The sequence below is a fragment of the Sparus aurata genome, chromosome 6, assembly GCF_900880675.1.
Source record: "Sparus aurata chromosome 6, fSpaAur1.1, whole genome shotgun sequence".
NCBI classification, from domain to species: Eukaryota; Metazoa; Chordata; class Actinopteri; order Spariformes; family Sparidae; genus Sparus; species Sparus aurata.
The window spans coordinates 32861593-32881828 of record NC_044192.1 but is presented as its reverse complement, the minus strand read 5'-3'; the positions used below and the strand labels follow the sequence as shown (position 1 = coordinate 32881828).

Genomic DNA, 20236 nt, shown 5'->3' with positions numbered 1-20236 from the left:
AGCTTTCAGGAGATCTAAAAACAGCTTCTCCCTCTCATTTACATAATAATTCCAACAGATTCTATCTCTGGTATTGAAAGCTGATTTATTCTGGTCTTAAATAATCCCCCTGTCTTTGGAAACAGCGGATGTTCTTTCTACATGAACGTTTGGTTTTGTCTTGTGTGTTTTACCAGGTCAGTGTGAAAACTTTTAAAGTCTGTGTATGAATTACGCCATCCGAGAACAATCTGACTTGAGACACAAAAACTTAAGAAGCCCAAAGACAACATGTGGGCGTTGTTGGCTCTTACACTGGTAGCAGACTTCATGGGGTTTCCCAGATCACACACGAGATAGCGGGTCTGGTTCTCTGCCTCATAGCTGCACGTCAGCTGAGTCAAGCTCTGGTGAAACACAAACACCAAATACTGTTAACTCTGATGTTAAGATTACTACATAGCTACCCACATAAACTACAGTATTTTGCAACACTTGCTTCATAGTTTTATCATAAGACATACCAATACTTTTACAGCTTTTGTGACTATGTGTCTATGATGTGCTTTCTGCCACTAGGAGTGTTTTTATGCTGCTCCCATATTTGTGGGAAAGCACTGCAGCATTTTCCTACTGAACCACTGAAGTGGATGGGGATTTGTTTAAAAACGTAAGCGAAAAAAAACACAAAAGACGTAAAATGGCTCAGTACAGCTCATTCTGTTATTTTTGCGATCTTTTTCAATGCCTAAATCTTCAATGTAGCTACTAGGCCAAAAGCCTGTGCACCACTTTCAGACAGAGTGGCTGTGGCTCAGGCTCAGGGGTAGAGCCAGCGTTATTATTGTGCTTGTTATTAGAAGGTCACTGGTTCGATTCCCCTGGTCTACATGCCGAAGCGTCCTTGGGCAAGATACTAAGCCCCAAATTGCTCCTTGATGTTCTGGTCAGCACCTTGCATGACAGCCACTGCCATCAGTGTATGAATGTATGTATTAATTACTGTTACTGTCTGCTAAATGCACTAAATGTAATGTCCCAAGAGCAACTGGAGACTTGGATTACGCAGGACGAGCTGTAGGGAAACATTTTATGTTTCTTTCATTTGTGTTTTTACATTTCAAAAAAGTCCCCATCTCCTTCAGTTGTTTAGCAGAATACTGCTACTGCTCACTGTGAAGCTCTTTTATGTACTAGGAAAAGTCACACAACTTTCCAACAGCATGGGGCTGAGCAGCTAATGACTGAATTTTCACTTTTGGCCAAATTTCTCACTAAAAACTAAATAATAATAACTATAAAATATAATCATAGCTAAAGCTATAGTTAGAGTGACAGCTGTCGGCCTCACCACGTTGCGGGCTATCCCGCTGTAGTCGGCCTCTGGGGGTAGCACCACATAGAGCTCGGCCTCGTACGCCCCTCCCTCTCCCTCGTTCCTGGCGTTGAAGGTCAGGCTCAAGGAGTTCTCATCGCCCAGGTAAACCTCTGTTCTGTCACTGGAGGAGGAGAACCAAAACATCGTCACTGTATGTCTTCTGAGTGATTTATAGTCATGACTGAACCACTCTTCAAAGGTTGCTGACAGCCATTAAAAGGGCCTTTAATACAGACTTGAGCGTCTCTATTATGATTGCATATCCTGTAGTAAAAAGATGCATACAGAACTCATAATGGAGTCGCATATAAAAAATAAAGAATATCCACTTAAACAGTATTTCTAATTCAGACTGCACAACTTTGATGTAACATTAAAATTGTATTTTAGAGGTCAGTGTTCCCTTCTCCTGGGGCTCCTGTATCATTTCCCTGCTCCAGCCCACCTGATCCAAATGAATGGGTCGTTATCAGGATTCAGCAGAGCTCGATGATGAGCTGATCATGTGAATCAGGTGTGATGGAGTGTGGTAAACCTGCGCTCAGATTTGTTGGCCACTTACAAGGTGCAAACACAACTTCTGATTTTACTTTCACCTTAAAGTTGTGTTTGCAAACTGCTGCACATTTACAAATCCAACACGGATCAACATTAGCATTTATCTGGATTCCTGTTTGTGAACACCAGACAACTGTAAATTCCATATTCACTCTGTTCGTAGCTAGTGTTTGATTCTGACTCCTCAGCTAATAAATGCTCCGCAGACATTTTTTGTATAATACATGTCTCCATGAAGTATGTGTATTGAGTTCATATTTGACCAGTTATGGCGCGTATCAAACTAACTCAGAATATGCCCTCTCTCTGGGGAATCATGATCTTGTCATAATATATCTGTTTTCTTGCCCTTTTTGTATAGTCCAAATCTGAAAATGTTTCAATCCTACACTGAAGGCTTTTATTCAAACACAGATGTAATCTATCAATCAATATCAATATATCAATATCAATATAAAAAACAGAATCACAAAAAAAGACTTTTTCGTGAAGATTAACTTTTCATCCACACACACCAGGTCAAAAATGTTTTGTTACCACTAAATGTGTTCCGAACTGTAGACTTTTGCATCATCCCTACTTTGGCTCTATTGCTTATTAGCAACTGTTTGTATACTAACAGGCTAAAGATACATATACCTGCTAAATATCAGTAAGTTAGCAATGTCGATGCAAGCATATTAGAATGCTGATGTTAGTGTTTAGCTTGTAGCCGCACCACGTGCAGCCTCACAGATCCCTTAGCCTAGGTTAGTTTTTTTAAACGTGGTATTTCCCATGAGTATCTATTACTCATGGTAACTTTTTGTTGGTCTTGAAAAGCCTATCTACTGCAGTCAGAGTGACTGAAAACAGCAGCTTTCATTTCCAGCCTCTTGCCTGAAATACTGGCGCAGTTTGTGCCATGTCTGCTGCTGCGTTCATTTGAAGTGACTCGGTGCAGGGCATGACCAAAATGCCAGAGAAGCAATTGTAAAACGTAATGAAAAGCAGGGACGCGAAATCTTTCCAGACAATGCATCTCTGTTTTCGTCAGTCCCCAAAGGTCATTTTCTCCTGCATATCTGTCTGTGACCGACCTGGGAAATGACCCAAATCTGATCACTGTGATTTGTCTCAGGAAACCGACCCCCCTCCTCATTCCGCGTGTTCACAGTGACGCCCCTGTGTGCAAACACGCTTTCTCTGGTGCAGTGATAAATCCTCTCGACACCCTCCAACTCCAGCCCTCCCCCAGCAGCTACACTCTGTTAGTAAATTCATGTTTCTATTGAGCAGAAAGAGGAGAAAGGCGTCTGGTTGAGGGGTCAGAATCCGGGTTCTTCTTTCATTCCCTTCCGTCCCCCCTCCCCCCTGTCTTCGGAGGGTCTGGACGCAGTGACCCCTCGCTAGGTAAGACAACCACCAGATGAATTTAATTAGGCCCAGGCAAGTTTAGCGAATGAAGAGGAAGCAACACCGATACCCTAACACCAACACTGAACAGATGCTGAGAACGGACACAAGTCTGCGGTGCGCAATGGAGATGTTTACCAAGCTTCATTTGTTGTGAAAATATGAAAGCTCATAAACATATAATTCAAGCCAGCCTGAAGATACAGCTCAAACATCGGTGACAGACTTCTCAGTTGTGAATGTCAAACACACCACTGTTTGCAAATTCTTGGCTAGAGAGACAAAAATGCTGTCTTATAGTAAATGAGTGAAGGGATATTCTGTTCAGTGAAAGCGCTGAATCATTCCAATCCGGTCCCATGGCAGCTGCAAATGCAGATCTTTGAGTTTTCATGGGAGACTTTTTCGCACTGATTGTATTTCTGCAGCTAAGAGAAATCACATGGCCACGTAATGAAAAACACTCCTCATAACAGAGCTGACGGGGAGGAGAGAGTCTGAGCGTGGGTTCGCTTTGTGAATGGACTGAGACTTTGCCAGATAATTGGCTGGCGTCCCTTCACAAACAAGGATATATGATTAATTAAACATAATAAGCTAACGTTCCAGGAGTCAGGGATCTTTCTTCCAGTGTAGGCCTTTTATGAGCTGTAAACAGAGCCTTATCATTTGTGTCCTCAATGATCCAACCTCACGGAACCATGTTTATCCCTTTCAATATCATTCCTAAGCTTCCTCTCCCTGCAGATAAAGTCAATTCTGCGGATAACCATGGCAACTATATTTATTTTTTTCGTAAGCAAACACTGCAATGTTTACATGCAATGTTAAGATATAATGTATATCCTTGTGTTCTAAAAACATATGCATGTTTGAATTCATTTCCTTCAACCTAAAAGATTTGGAAAGCTGACTTTTTTGCCTGCAGATATTTATCCTACAAGCCTTAATGATCAGTGAAATAACATGAAACTATCAACCGAAATGTTTACTGGTTGCTCATGAGCTAATTCGCATGCATGCACTTCCTGATGTGTGTGCACATCATACATCAAGCAGGGAACCATTAATGAAATTGCTCCATAGCACTTCTGTTGGTGAAAAACTTCACAGAGTACCTAACTAATTACCAGAAAAAAAGAAAATCTTTGAAGGTTTACATGCACCTTTCATTTATCCTTGGCCATGGTAAGGATAAATGGTAAGGCCCTCTGATTGGTGGCCTTCATTGGCTGTGTTGGTTGGACTAGGCTACAGTCAAGCATTCTCCCTAGCCCGGACACACGGCTGCGACCGGAGAGGTTGGTATGTTTACAGGGGAAACTAGAGCTCTAATCTACTGTATCATCAGCACCCAACTGTTTCTTTTACCCACCAACCGGAGGAAAAACACAGACACAACCAAAGAATACAGATTCTGTGCTTGACTCAAACTGATAACTCATAGTCCTTCTGAATAAACGTTAAACAGTAATGTTATATTCATTGTGGTTTCAGCTACACTGAGTTAGCAGCCGAATATCAGGGTAAGCCAATCAGATTTAAAGTAATGCAGGTCCTTTCAAAAAAAGTTGTGGGATCCATAATATTTGAAATCAAAATCATGGCTAACTGGGATTACCAGGTAGTCCAATGGCTCTTACCATACAGTATGTCCACAATACCCACGGTCTGATACTGGATACTATATATATATATATATATACATATATATATATATACTGTATATATACATATATATATATAAAATAACCATGGATTAAATGACTACATGTTATGTTTAACTGCAGTGATTACCCCACAAAGAATCATTGCACAACTCTGCAGCTCCCCTCAGCTCTACAGAGTTTTTGGGCACCTTTAAGCATATTGTTTTGGTTTACTGCCTGAATCTTTACTGCCTGAAACACTGCTTTGGTTTAGTCTCAAGGCTCTCATTAACACTATCGTGTGCCATGGGGCTGTTTTCAACCCACTCAGAACAGTGTATGGCCAAGGTTAGCAACTGACAGTCCAGGTAAACAAAGTGAAACATTTAGCAGTTAAAAAGACAGATATTTCCCTCAGGGGCTGGTGGAGACCAAAATAGAGCAAAAAGAGAGTCAATATTGAGCCAGATTTGTTGGAAGGCTAGAGACACAACTCCAAATCAATGCTAATGTTGCTCCGTGTCTGCTGATGTGTTGGCAACTGTCTTCTAACAGCCATATTAACTGTATGTTAATGTATGTTCACAGCTTGTTCCATTTCCCTCAAGTGGCCAGAAGATTAAACTAACTATTAAACTGTCCTGTGGCAATTTCTGTGTGTGTGTGGTTCCTGTAAGTGGTCTCGTTTACTTTTTTCTTTTTCAGCCAAGACTGAAACTACTGCCTTCTCTAACTATGCAGTTCTCCTTTTGTTCATTCCACACTAACCAGAAACATAAAATGTATCACTTCAAGTTCCGCAGAGGAGACAGCCACCACACACACACACACACACTGGATGTCTCACATGGCAAATGTAGTACGGTGAGTCTCTGTTGTGTTGTAACAGTCACAGGTGGAGAAAACAGTGACAGATTAGCACTGCATGAACAGAGGGTTTAAGTTTTGTTTGTTGAATCAGGTAAAGTAATAGAAATTTGACTTCCTCTCACCCATAAACAGCTAGCTTGAGGTCAGGGACGCAGATGTTGTCCTCTCCGCAATCCAGTTGAATCTGGGCCTGGGAGAGGAAAAAAGGATAAAGATAAATGGAGGAAGAGAGAGGAGTGAGGGATGGTTATGACGGGTGAAAGAGGGAGAGGTATCCAGGGAACAGAGTCCAAAAGGTATGGAGAGAGAAAAGCTTTCGAGGACGTGGATGTTTACAGAAGCCAGCACACCAGACTCATGATTTAATGAAAGGATAAGAGAGGATAGAGACTATACATATCCTGCATAAATGCACAAAACTGTAACAACATTTGCAGCAACCAGATGCCAAGACGTTGTGTGAAAGCAGCATCCTTTCATGTTTGCAGGATACAAGTAATACATGTGGGAACGAAGAAAAAGGGAGAACAGAGAAAACATGGGGAAGGCTTAGAAGACTGAAAGGATGATGAATTCCATCTAAACAAATTCGGCATTTTTGTGGAAAAGCCTCGATCAAAAGGGGCAAAAACCTCACATTTAAAAGAGCAAAAGAGCTTAATCTGCTCTTTAGTCTCACGTGACAAACGACTTCATGAAAACCACAGTGCAAGATTAACGTGATCTGATGAGACGGTATTGTCCATGCAGTGCGCCCCCTGAGCTTTTTCCCTTTTCACTCTCTCTTTTCTCCCTTTCTGTCTCCATGCAGCTCCATAATGTCACTGTTGCCATACCCTCATCTCTCCAACATATGGGAAGCATTAGATTCCAGAAGAATGCTACGGAGAGCTACAGAGAGCAGAGAATCAGCCTGGCAATGGTTAACAGCGTCTCAGTGGAGATTCCTCATTCAAGACCCAGCTTTTACATTCACTCCAGACAATAGAGGCTATCGGCCGTTAAAGGCCAAACAGACAGGAGCACACATGCTCTGTAATAGACTTACTAAGATCAAGTGATGAGTCCTCCCTCCCTTCAAACCACTTTCATTTATTTTTCACTTTCATCTCTTTATCTTCCCATATGTTTCATCTATGTGACCCATGTTTCCCTGCAGCTCTTAAAGGGACAGAGCACCCGTTTGGCCTGTTGGTCAACTTCAAGATGTGGGGTGAAAACATAGATATCACTACCAATTTCTGAATTGAGACTTATAATAATACTTCAAGATTTACAGTAATGATGCAAGTGATTTTATCAAACGCTAACTCATTAAATAATCCCTTGCCGAACAGCATACTTTGCAGGGTTTGTCAGTTGCTGTTTGTTAACAGAACATTCGAAGGTGCAAAAGGCCTAAGCGATTCTGGAGAGAGCTCATTGATTGTTGAGTCTCATTCCCAGGTTGAGCACTGGCATTTGACAACTTGGAAATGAGACTCAACAATCAACTATCTTTCTCCAGATTTGCTGATGCCCACAAAATGTCCTGAACAAAGCAAAGTTCAAGGAAAGAAAGAAAATACAATCAGGGACAGGGTCTCTGCAGGCAACGCCACACACCTATAGTGGGTTATAATTGAGAGGGATAACTTTCTTATAAATCTATAGATTAAATAATGATGTCAAGCTCAGCAACCTTCATTTTTAGTGAAAAATCAAAACTTAAAAAGTCGATTCATTTATCAAACAAATACCAAGCAAAAGGAAAAAAACAGCGTGATGTGATGAAATTGTTTTAGGAGGGATTAGGGATTGGTCATTTGGCACATTTACCAAAACAAAAGAAACAAATTCTCACCATTTTGAAAGACATATCTCTTAAACGGTTGACAGGACATCTTAAATACATATAGAGTAAATTATTACTCTATGCATTATGATTTTTTAGTGCAGAGCAAGCATCGACTTTTGTCCTTTTCAAACATGGATGTAAGTTTTCTTGTGAATCCCTTGCACGTAAATTGAATACTCAGTTATGATTTATGCAAAAGTAGCAGCTTGCATTTCACCTGTGTGAATTCTTATTTTTTTTATGAACTGAAAAAAGCCAATCAAACATATAAATTATCTGGGCAGATCAGCAAGTGGCTAACTCAGTCACACAGACAGACCTACATCCATCAGAGCATTTGCTCTCATCAAGAGCAGCACTGTAAAGGTGGAGAAACAAGTGCAGGAAAAAATTACAAACTACAACTAAAGGTCTAACGACGATGCCCTTAGTCCTCAACCTGCTCCCACTCTCAGGAATCCTGGGTAAACTAGTGATAAATTCAAATCACAGGAAAACATTCAACCCTTGTGGATGTGCAATTTAAACCCTGTGGAGAAAGGCGGACCCTGCCGGCAACAATAAAACTACCATTTGGAGAGTCAGTTACAGAATGTAAAGACATTATATGGCTATTAGTGAGAAACATTAATAGTGTCAATAATGGGGTTTGACATCATGAAAATCTGAAGCGGTATAATTTTAACTGAAGGTGTGGTCAGAACTGTGGCCTGGTGCAGTGTGACCACACCCAGCAATGACTTAACATTACACTACACAGCCATGCATCATCACTACCACATTATCAAATATTTAACAGTTTGACGGCAGCAAAACCATGATTTTCAGCTGTGATTCATTTCCTGAAGTACAGTCCTTTCATTTACTGTACTGATGAACTCTTGGTGGACCACTCTATTTAAATGCACACATTAGATTGGTGAGACACAGATACAAGGCTCTGGTCCTCTCATGCCACTCAACTTAGTGTATTCTAAACTGTCCGCATGGAGCCTAGTGTCAGTCTCAGAACTCTAAACTGAAGTGTTAGCGAGAAGCCTCAGGGCCGCCAGTCTACTGGGAACATGCAGAATGTTCTCATACTGATCAATGGATGAAAGGCTGATTAATTCCCCTCACATGAGAAGAAGAGAGAACAAAAACAGATGGAATGTTGCTTTCAAAGTTTCTAGGCTAAAAAAAAGTTGGTGTCTTCTCTTGAAAACAGCCACTTGCGAGTACATGATGTACACGCTCACACACCCACATCACACACCCACTTCACCTTATATCACTCACACAAACATGTGCACGTTTTCAGGCCCTGGCTCTTCCCTGATGGAGGAGACCACTGGCAAAATACATAAACAAACCACAACCAGATGTGTGAGAGCCGAGCGCCGCCCCACCCAAACGGAGCTGTCAGCCATCCCTCTGTGTTTTTGCAGAGCCATGACTCGCCAGTCCTCCATAAACCTTCTAACTCTTCATATAGGAAACTGGAAAAACTACCAGTGGAGACCACGCTGCAGTAATCAGCCTTCTCTCTATCAGGGCCGACCCTCCACCTCTAACCATATGGAGTTCGGCACTGTGGCGGGGCCTTGCATTTGATGTCAATTTTAAAATTGAGGCCTGTAACCTCCACCTCTGCAAGACAAATAAATTCTCTGCATGCTAAATGTAAACAGTAGGAGATGTTCTGTGGTTTGGAGGGTGAAGTTAAACGCTTACAGTCCAGAGAATTGCTGTTTAACAGACATTTGAACATGACTTTAGATTGCTTGGTAAGGCTTAGCGAAATTGTCCATCGTGCCATCTGTTACGTTCTCTCTGCACTGGTAAGCGCTGTGGTGAGTATCTGTTTAGTTCATAAAGAACAAGGCGTGTGGCCCTATAAGTGGTGCGGCTTTAAATGTTTAGTGTGGTAATGTAATATATATAGATAGAGTTTACAACTCTACACAGATACACTTCATAGCTTTGGAAATTGAACTTCCAAGAAGAACTAAAACAGAGCAGTTATTCGTGGATTTAAAGGTTGGATATTCAGCGGAAATCCTTTTAAATAAGAAGTTATACTTTAGCTATAATTAGAGGTTCACGGCCCTGTGAGAGCAAGGGACGGAAATATGTCACCGTAAACACTGCGTGTTGATAAGATGTCTGTAAATAAGACTAATTTTGGTTTTGATCAAATACATTATGAGTGAATGTCACCGTGCATATTCCCATTACCAATACTGATACACAACTGTGTATAGTGATTGAATGTAACTAAGTGCCTTTACTTAAGTTCGGTTGATTACTTACTTACTCAGTACATTTTCATAGGTACTTTTAAGTCACTAAATGTATGTGATAACTTTTGTCACAAGTTATTTTGCAGATTGCGTGCTGCATCCGAGCCAAAGTAGCACATTTCTATATTGATTTATGATATCGACAATCGGAAAAAAATGTATACTGTATTTGATGACATGAGAATGAGACTCAAACAAGGAACATCTTTCTTCTGAATTGCTTTAGGAGTTTGCCTACATTACACACTGGCTTGCCTCACATTTCTGTTTCTCTCTCCTCTCCGTTTCTCTCTACTGGCAACGTTATCTATTATCTCTATTTTTATGAAGTTGGCCAAAAAACACACCTCGAGTTTAGGCTGCACGTTGAAGAAGCTTGGTAAAGTATATCGTGGCAGTGGTATATCGGATATTTACACTACAGGCTAAATATATAGCAGACGCAAAAGTTTAAAAAAATAATGAAAAATCAGCTTTGAAAAAGTTTTGAACCCAATGATCTGCAGTACATGACGTGACACACTGTCTGACCCTTTATGTGGCTATTAGTTCACGGTTAATATACATACCTTCTGCTCTATACGCTGTTCTGTCTGATAGTTGAGGACTGGTCTGAGGCCATGCTGGTCCACTGAGGCATGAGGATCCAGACTGAAGTTTAGGCTGATGTAAATGGGAGACAGTTTGTCCCGAAACTCTTCTTCAGCCTGCAACAGAGAAAGATGCAATCATGTGAGGAACTGATGTCAGTTGTCATACTCTGAATAAAGCTGACACTTCAATAGGAAGCAAAAGATGGATAGAAATTTGTCATCAGGGTAGACATTTCCAGCTTTTTAGAGCCGATTATTGTGAAACCATGTTTCAAGGAAATGTACCAGAAAAAAAATCACCAAATCAAAAGCAGATGTTACAGCTATTGGCCTCCGTGTAGGAATCAGTGTGTTTGAAGTTCCCTAAAACATGACATGAATTGTGTTCGACTAGCCATAATGATGTGGTCCCTTTAAAGAGAAGAGTAAAAAGGAAGAAGAAATGGTGTACAAACAGATAAGTGTTGACTGACGGGTGAGTGGAGGGATGGCACTCAAACCATCTCTTATCCTGTCAAAGAGCAGCGTGCTCTGATTGTTATGTCCTAACAGTGAACATCTACACATATGACCTAAGTGTTTCTGGCAGCCATTCACTTTGATCAGGTCACCACTGAGTGATGAGAAGATTGGTACTGTAGTAGTTTCACCTCAAATAGCACTTCAAACAGCAACTTCAAAACCTGCCTATTAGGAAATGACATTAACCTCCGTCCTACCAACAAGCTAATGACATTCACCTGGTGTCACAGGTGCAAAGTGGTCTCTGATTAGATGACTGGAATGAAAACCAGCAGGGCTCCGGCTCCCAAGGCCCAGGATTAAGGACCGGAAAATGAGTGAAGATATAGAAGGCTAGAGTTGATTGGCCTGAGAAATATTTAGTGCACAGTACTTGCCTTTGTTTTCATGTTTACATGACAGCATGAAATCTGACTGAAATTAAATGAGAAGTCTGTTTATTTATCATAGGACTGCTCATGTGCACTGGCTCTACGGTGGAACAAGAGGTCATCTGGAAACAGCTGTGTGATTGAGTTCAGGCAGTCTCAAACCTTTACACGGTTCCTATAGCTGGGGTTGGGAACATTGGAGAAATCAGTAAGAGCAAGCTACATTTTAAAAGTATCCAACCAAAATAAAACCACCTCCTCCGTTCAGAGACACTCCTACGAAACACATGAAAACAGACTGTCCGACTACACTGACTGCACTACACTACACTGGCCAGTCACATAAAAACATGAATAAACAACTTTGTTAAGTGCACTATCATGTAAACACAAGCAAAATAGCCGTCACAAGCACACCTCAGTCTGAAAAGACTACTTGGCGCGGCAGTTGGTTGGCTGTGTGCTTTGTGCTACCATTAGCCACTGAGCTAGCCTGTTGCTGCCACAGCATCTCTGTTCTTTGGCCCTGGGACTGTGTGCTTTGTGCTACTCTGTTAGCAAGCTTATGAACAACAGGATCAGTGGCTGTGTACCGTGAGTGCAGCAAATCGGAACCATCTCTAACCATATCCAACTACCTCATGTCTTTCTCACAAAACAAAGAAAGATAACATCTACAATAATGAACATAAAAAACTAACATAGTTATTGTTAGTACTCACCACTGTTACGCTAGCATTTTAGCATGCAGAAATTTTAGCTGCATTGTCTCTGCCTTGATATTTTTCAACAAGACATTTTCTAAATATAATATAAATGCCTGTAAAATAACAGACCGACTCCAATTTTAATCTTAGTGCCATTTCTCTGCAACTATTGGATGGATTGCCAAGAAATTTGGTACAAACATTCATGTTCCCTTTGGAAGGATTTCTGATGCTGCTCATGATCTTGCTCATGAAGTTCATCTTGCTCCTCCATCAGGTCAATATTTTTAAAATGGTCCACTACTTTGGTTTATGACCAAATACATGCATAACTAATGACCTTTGCATTGGCTTCTGCTGTACTTTAGCATGCTAACATGTTTAACTAAGCTGTCGAACATCAGTATGTAAGCGTTGTCAAGTTTTAACATATTAGTACGTTGTTGGTGTCAATCTATCCAATGGAAATATGCCTTAGTAACATTTGCAACATTTCAAACGTATTGATCCGATCTGCTTGACATTGAGTTGGAAAAACAACCAGTGTGACTGACCCGCAGATAGATCTTGGCGTCATGGCATGAGCGTTGTCCATTGGCAAGGCTGAGGGTCTTCAGCAAACTAGGCTGCTGACTGTCCAGGAACAGAGTCCTCCTGATGGACTCCTTCTGGTTCTGCTTCACACTGTCTAACTGAACCTCCACCACAAAGCCTTGAAATTATGCACAAATACAGACACACACAAGGCAAGAAAACATAAATATACACACAGTTCATCTACATGCCTGTATTAAACACAAAAATGTATGTAAATGTATGCACTGGCACACAAGCACATATTTGCACTGACATATTACATGCATGCCTCACCACATGCACCCCATACACAAACATAGAGTGGTTAACATTATAATGGTGAATTGTCTTTATGTGCTCCATTCTATACAGCATAGTGAAACACACAGAGGGCATTGCTGTGGCCCATGTGACAAAAACTATGCCGAGAACACAGACAATACACACCAACGCACTTGAAATAAACGCACACACACTTTTCTAAACTGCTGAAGCCCACCAAGTTACCCTGTATTTACATGATTGTTCTTTTATCTTGATCCTAACTGCCAAATTGACCACAGTGAGGTCCAGCATACTTGTGGCTACACAAAGAAAGCAAGGTAATAGGGACCATCTGTGTGTGTGTGTGTGTGTGTGTGTGTGTGTGTGTGTGTGTGTGTGTGTAGGTGTGTGTGTGTGTGTGTGTGTGTGTGTGTGCATGCCTTACCTAGATGGGAGGGGAGGTGCTTCCCATTAGCCAGTAGGCAGAAACTGATGCTGACACTGGAGGTTGAACACGGACAAAAATATGGAGAAAGAAAACAACTGAACACTGAGCTTATAGTGATGTGCATACACTGATATGGGTTCTTTTCTATATTGTTTGTATCTAAAGCGATGATCTTGAAGGTATAAATTCAAACCGCATGATTGATACTATTTAAGGTTTTCATTTTTTATGTAAAACCCATTGAAGGTATTCACACTCAGGTATTATCTCTCTAAACAGTCTCTCTTGTTGGAAGTGGCCGAGTCTGCCATTCCTACACTGGATTCAGGTTGCCGACCAAAAGAGCACAAAATGAAGAAAAAAAGTTTTGGTACACTGAGCTGTTAGATGAGCAGTCACCAATGTAACCAACTTTACCAGAGGAAGCTGCATCTAATCCGATGAATTGCCTCCAGTGATGTCACTCAGTGGCTATGTTGCATTGTGGGTAATGTGGACTCAAGGTTTTGAAAAGGTCAACTGGTCTGGCATTGTGCTCCTGTAACACTATTAGACTCATAATGGATCGCTGAAGTCAAATGATTAAAATCGATACATCAGAACCAGAGGTATCAGCATTTTTATTCAATGCATTAGTCTTCCTGTTCAATGACTGGTACCTATATTACCCACAATGCAATGAATAACTGACTTCAACAGCATGAGCTTGTTTAGATGCACAGTAAACAGATACACCAGCTGGACATCCGTTGCATTTCTGACAGAGCAGCCGCTCAACACATATTTGCTGTAAACTACACTTGTTGCTACCACAGGCATCGCAAAATCATCCAGGACAGAAAGCTTAAGGATCATAGAGGACCCACTCACTCTGTAGATATAAAAGCCTCATTCTAAGGTAATGAAAACACAGTGATTCTTAGTTCCAGGTGATTATACACTAATAAAGCCCAATCATGAATATTCAGTTCCATTCTGCCAATATTTCCTCTTAAATCCTACACACTGGACCTTTAAAGAAAAAAAAACTGTGGTCGTGTAAAGGTTCACACGAAGGGAGGCGTAACCTCATACTGTCAAAATATTCTTAGTGATGGCAAACAATATCTCATTCATCTCCAGAAAGTTACAACCCTTTTCCAACCTTTCGTATGTTAATAACTGCACTCATCTTTCCATAGAACTACTCCACCTTTCTCCCGCTTCCACTTCTCTGTTCCCTCATCTTCTTTTGTTTCCACGGCAGCAAGAACACCAATAAACAGGAAAACAAGACTTTCTTGTATTAACCTACAGGGTAGATACTTAAACACCAGCCAGTTTGGCAGATGCCTCACACAGCAGTCTAAAAATGTTCCACATTTAATATGGTGGTTAAACTGAACTTATGGAAAGAGCGTTGTTGAGCTTTGATTGAATGCGGGGTAAAATTCCCCTTTTTTTTTTTACTGGATCTAAGAATACTGAGTGTGTAGTTCAGAGCAGCTTGGACAGGAAACTGGCAAACATGAAGTCATTTGACATTCTCATGAGGTAAAGTTTGGAAAGCTGCAATTGAACTAAGATGTGTGTTACATAACATTTGCGAGACTTTTCCATGTTCTGTTATAGTCACAACTGCTCACTTTAACGGCTCTTAAACTCTTAAGCGTTTTGTTCAACCATTAAAGATATTTCCTTGGACACTGTGTGCTGGATCTAAACCTTGTATTATCCTGCTATAAATATAGAAGTGGAGCTGTAATGCCTCAAGGAAAAAGGTTGACTTCCATACCAAGACACAGCGATGGTTTCATTCCCTGTGAACAGCTCACACGTCTTCTCCTCCTGGTTGAACATGGTCGGCTGCACTGTAAGAGATGCACTGGCACTCACTATTGGCCGAGCCCTGATTGGAAGCACAGAACAAAAAAGAATTAGAATACAAAGAATTGTCTATATTTTTCTAAGTGCACTCCTATGTGCTATAACATACCTATATACGACTGCTTTATCAGCCCCAAAAGCACCGACAATCAGATCTGAAACAAGGGAAAGTGAGTTAAATGAAGATATCAAAGAGGAGGATAAAGTGTTAACAGAAACCCGAGGGTGGACTTTTTCCTGCAGTACCTGGGTAGCCGTTCTGATCCAGATCTTTGTTGCCTCGTAGAGCAAAGCCAAAACTGTCTGGAAAAGAGCTGGAAGCCCATTGGCCAGAGAGAGTCTGAGTGGGCGTGTCCATCAGTCCTCCGTCATGACCGTTATAAATGAGAACCAATCCATGCTGGTCGTCTCCTCCGTACGGACAGCCGATGGCCATGTCTGATTATAAACAGCAACAACACGCATGAGAAGAGCCCAATATCTTCTTAAAACCTGTTTACACAACCAATATATAAGATATATCACACAAGTTAGTTCTACAATTGATACTGCATAGCCAGACCTACGTATCTCTACAGCACTGTGTCAGCACTGGAGAAAGGTCAGGCTTGTTTGCATTTCTTTAAACCACTCACAACCATCTTGGCTAAATAGTGTTGGGGGGAACTTGTTCTACAAATGAGGAGGCAAACGCTGGCATTAAAAAGGCTAAATCCCTGTGGAAGAAAAAAGTTACAGCTACTTGCTTGTTTATGTTTGTAACGTTGGAGAAGAGGTTAGGGTTAGGCTTACTTGCAGTTTTCAGTATATAGGTTGCTAGCTTGTTGCTGTTTCCCGTAGTGACAGGGATTTTGAAAATGTTAACATGCAACAAGAGATGCCCAATGGAGCAGTCTACATCCACTGAGTTGGACTAATACAGTAGATGGGAAATGGGAAGATTTGCTTTCTGCTACTTAATATCATTGTCAATTGTTAAAATCCCTGCTTATCCAATCACTGCTACTGTTGTACACATACCATTAAAACCATCCTGGTTGAGATCACCCAGGGGAGCCAGCGAGGTGCCGAATCGGCCAAAGGCCTGTTGACCGAGGAGGTGGGACCGGCTTGGTTCCAGCAGCAGAGGGCCTCTCTGCAGGTACACGTACACCTTGCCAAGCTCCTCCAGACGTCCATTGGACCCCCGACGCATGAACATTGGAGCTCCCACCACCAGGTCATCCAAACTAGGGGGCAAGGAGAATAGGCAATATTAGGATATAGACATAAGACAAAGACAGTTATTTTAGATTTTAACACTTGTTTTTTCCCCTTTCAGTATTTCTCCTTTAGCAGCTTTAAGGTTAGGAAAATCATCTTGTTTCAAAAGCACTATTTTTCAGTAGGTTGAGTAATTAAAGAAAAGTGAAAGATGTGAATGTTAGATTGATGAAAGTGGCTAAAAATCATGTTTTCCTCTAACTGATACTATATCAGCAATATAAAAGTACTAAGTAATGGCTGCAATGTATACTGTACACCACACTACAGAATCATTCAGGGGAATGGTAAATAGTCGTTTAAAGGCTATACTGATACTTTAAAAACACAACAAATAGTGTTAAGGGTGTGCCTCTAACAGGGTTCAGGAAGTGAAATCGGCCAAAAGAGAACTTGAGCTTACGAGGAACTGTTTACATAATCAGAGTATTTTCAGAAATGTCCATGACACATTACGAGAGTGACAGGATGACTGAACCTGCGTGGGAAACTACCAAAAAGTCCTACTGTTGTCTCTGTTTCAGTGACCTCGTCCTCCACTTTCAATCATATGCTTCAGCTAATATCTCTGTCCCTCCTCTGTCATTTCACTCATTTTGTTTCCCTTCCCCAATTGTTTTGCCATCATGCCTCACCATCACTCCAGCCACTCACCCGTCGTTGTTGATGTCGGTGGCTGCCACTGCGTAGCCGAAGTAGGACCCCATCTGGAACGCATTACAAACAAGGCCCGGTTAGCCTTTAATCACACCACGATGCATAGATCCCTTTCTTTTCTTTCATTTTCTTTCTTCATGGCCATTTTCTCTTGTGTACCCTTCACCACCGCCCCCAGAAGCTTTCCTCTTCAATCTCTCAATCCCACAATCCCCTGGGGTCTCCACTTCTCCCTTTTCATGGAGCTCAGTGTTAAGAGCTTCTGTAAGTTCGAGGAGAGGTAGGGGGTCTGGGGATCGGGACGCAAACTCCTTTCAAACTCAGAGAAAATTCTCATGGGGCTTGAGTTTTCCGGTTTAATTTCAAACCAATGTATGATAAATTAGGGTCACGTTACATCCCTGGTTGACTCTCACTTCAAAGCGCCTTGCAGTGTAGCCCAGCAGAAGTGAGCTGGGAGACCCTTGTGAAAAACAAGACTCAATATTGGGCATGTCTTCCTGTATCACACATGCAAAACAGCTCACATCAGCATAAATCAAACCGATTCAGGACAAAGTTCAGATTCACCCTGATACCTTTGCCAGACATATTCACACTCCTTGAAATATGATCAACGCTGCCTGTAGAGCTGAACCACCAGGAATGTTCATTTGAGGTGAGATCAGCTAGCCAGCTAAGAGAAGTTGACCACAGATCAACTTTCACATTCATCAGTTATCATTGATCTGATTCCTTTTGATTCTCATATTTCGGATGTGACTTCAATTTTTAGTCAGCAGGGATGAAGAAGTGATTAAACCTGCAATAACTGATTTTTATCCAGTCAACCGGGGGCAGAAGAAACAAGCTGTGAACGAAACATTGGCATATCACTTTTAAAGTTGATATTTTGAACAGACAGTTGCTTATTTAAACATTCTGCAGTTGGAGTTGTGTTTTTCACCACCAATGGCAAATGTAAGTCCAATATTCCCACTCTCTTTAAGCTCTTTTTCTGTTTTTGTCCCTACCACCAGGGAAATATCTGCCTTTATAGCTGCTGAACGCTCCACTATGTTCACCTGCTATTCTCCAACTGTGTCTGTCTGCTGTTTGGTGCTCAGTGGGTAGTGTACAGCGGGCTTTAAGAGCTATTTAAAAGTTATCAGCAGCCAAAAACGGCGTGATAGATAAGTGGCCGAGTGAATCAAAACAGCTGTAGGCCGCACAGCTAAACAGTGAAACTCTCTCAGCCAAGTAGCTGTGGATTTAGCTGATAATCCGTAGGTTTATCACTATGACTCGCCCTTTTTTCTTTTGATTTTATTATTAAAAAAAAATATTGCATTACAGTCGCTTTAAGCAGTTTTATCTAGAGGACTCTAGCCATAAATCTGGCACAATTGTGTTTTAAGGATATACAATACAATACAGTACAAGCCAAACCAAAATCCAAATCTAGTTTGTTTGTGTCCAAGTGGGATACAAACAAAAATTCACACATACAAACACAAAGCACACAGAAATATGGCTTTTTAATGATCGCTGATGTTTCTTAATGTGTAAATAAACAACAGTTTGCCAACATATTCCCCAAATAAGCCTTTTAAGGTGAAAATATATAAATGTTGTGTAAGCTTATTCTGTGAACATTCCCTAACAGGAATGCTAACAGAAACCACAAGCATAATCAAAGCACTTCATGAGTTCAAATCTGAGGCACAAGTCAGGGGAAACTTTGTCCATGTAAACTGAAATATCACTGTGTCCCAATTTCAAATTACATACTCTAATTACAAGTATAAACAGTCTCTGACATCACTCCAGTATGAATATGAAATGCTGGACTTGTTTCAACTGACTTCTTTCAACTTGTTTCACGTGAAACAAGTCCAGCTGCCTACGATACAGCACTCAGGATTACCATGATGCAATAGATGACTGAGAACCTTCATCAGCATCTAGTATAACTACTTACCACTTCATGTTTTGAATGTTATGAACACAACATGAGATAGTAAGCCAACGAAACACGACCAAGCAGAAAAAAATATTGTTGACCAGCATAACAAATGACAAATTTTAAGGGTTTCACTCGGGGCCTCGTTCACAAAGCCCCTCTGGTGTGTTTTTGCAGCTGACTGTGACCACGCAGTCCACGCATCAACAGAGGGCTCAGCATCCACCCACAGAGAGCAGAGAGTCAGTCAGCCTGAAGTTCAACTCGGATCACTCTCACTCTGACTTCACAGTTTACTCAGCGGCCTCCACCCTGACACTGACACCTCCGAGCAGTCACTGATGACCTCCCACACTAAAAAACCACACGGACACATGCTTTCCCACGTGTGCATGGTCACATGCTCTGACATCTTGCACTATGTGCGCAATGAAGCCGATTACATAAGAAAGTAAAAGACAGCTCAGCTTCCCCAATGTTGTCGCTGGCATGTCCTTTATCAAAGGATAGGCTGACATTCATTAAAATCGCTATATATATTGATCTCTTAGTGTCCCTTTTCAACACTTAGAACAATTCTCTCCCAACAACAAGTACGTATGAGCATGTCAGGACTGTATTGCTGACAGCATTAGCATTCTTCCCGTCTAAAGTGGGGTCACAAACCAAACCACGTGTCCAGGGTCTAAATAACGTCTTTTCAGATCAATTTGGTATCTCCAGATCCGATCTACTTCATCTGTTTAGAAGAATGCTGTGAAGAATGTGTGGACTACGAAACCTCACCTAACTTACTATCCACATAGGGATGTCATGAGGAGCAGATGATGATTTAACTTGACTTTTTAGCTGACCTGTTCCCTTAAAGCCACATCATGACACTTGGGATTAGTATTTACGACAGCGGCGTTTGCACGAGCCAAATTCCACAAAATTCCAATTTCTACATAGTGTTGATTTAAGGTGAAAGTCTCATATTCCCATTATCCCAGTGACACTTGCGCCTCATTCATGTTTTGATTTCATAATGCGTCAACAAGTGAAATACAAATTGACATGAAATGGTAGATCACACAATG

The 20236-nt window shown here is 41.2% G+C and overlaps 1 protein-coding gene across 1 annotated transcript in view; it reads right to left on the bottom strand.

Annotated features, from left to right (window-relative positions):
• The window catches only part of LOC115584082 (integrin alpha-5-like), a 44016-nt gene that overhangs the window by 7727 nt on the left and 16053 nt on the right, over positions 1–20236 (bottom strand). The window contains exons 11-21 of the mRNA XM_030421480.1: positions 17213–17265; positions 16316–16524; positions 15542–15733; positions 15405–15450; positions 15204–15317; positions 13427–13482; positions 12696–12853; positions 10518–10655; positions 5952–6019; positions 1331–1478; positions 294–386 (exon numbers count right to left, since the gene is read on the bottom strand). Coding sequence (XP_030277340.1) covers positions 294–386; positions 1331–1478; positions 5952–6019; positions 10518–10655; positions 12696–12853; positions 13427–13482; positions 15204–15317; positions 15405–15450; positions 15542–15733; positions 16316–16524; positions 17213–17265 — 1275 coding nt within the window. The remainder of the gene's footprint in view (positions 1–293; positions 387–1330; positions 1479–5951; positions 6020–10517; positions 10656–12695; positions 12854–13426; positions 13483–15203; positions 15318–15404; positions 15451–15541; positions 15734–16315; positions 16525–17212; positions 17266–20236) is intronic.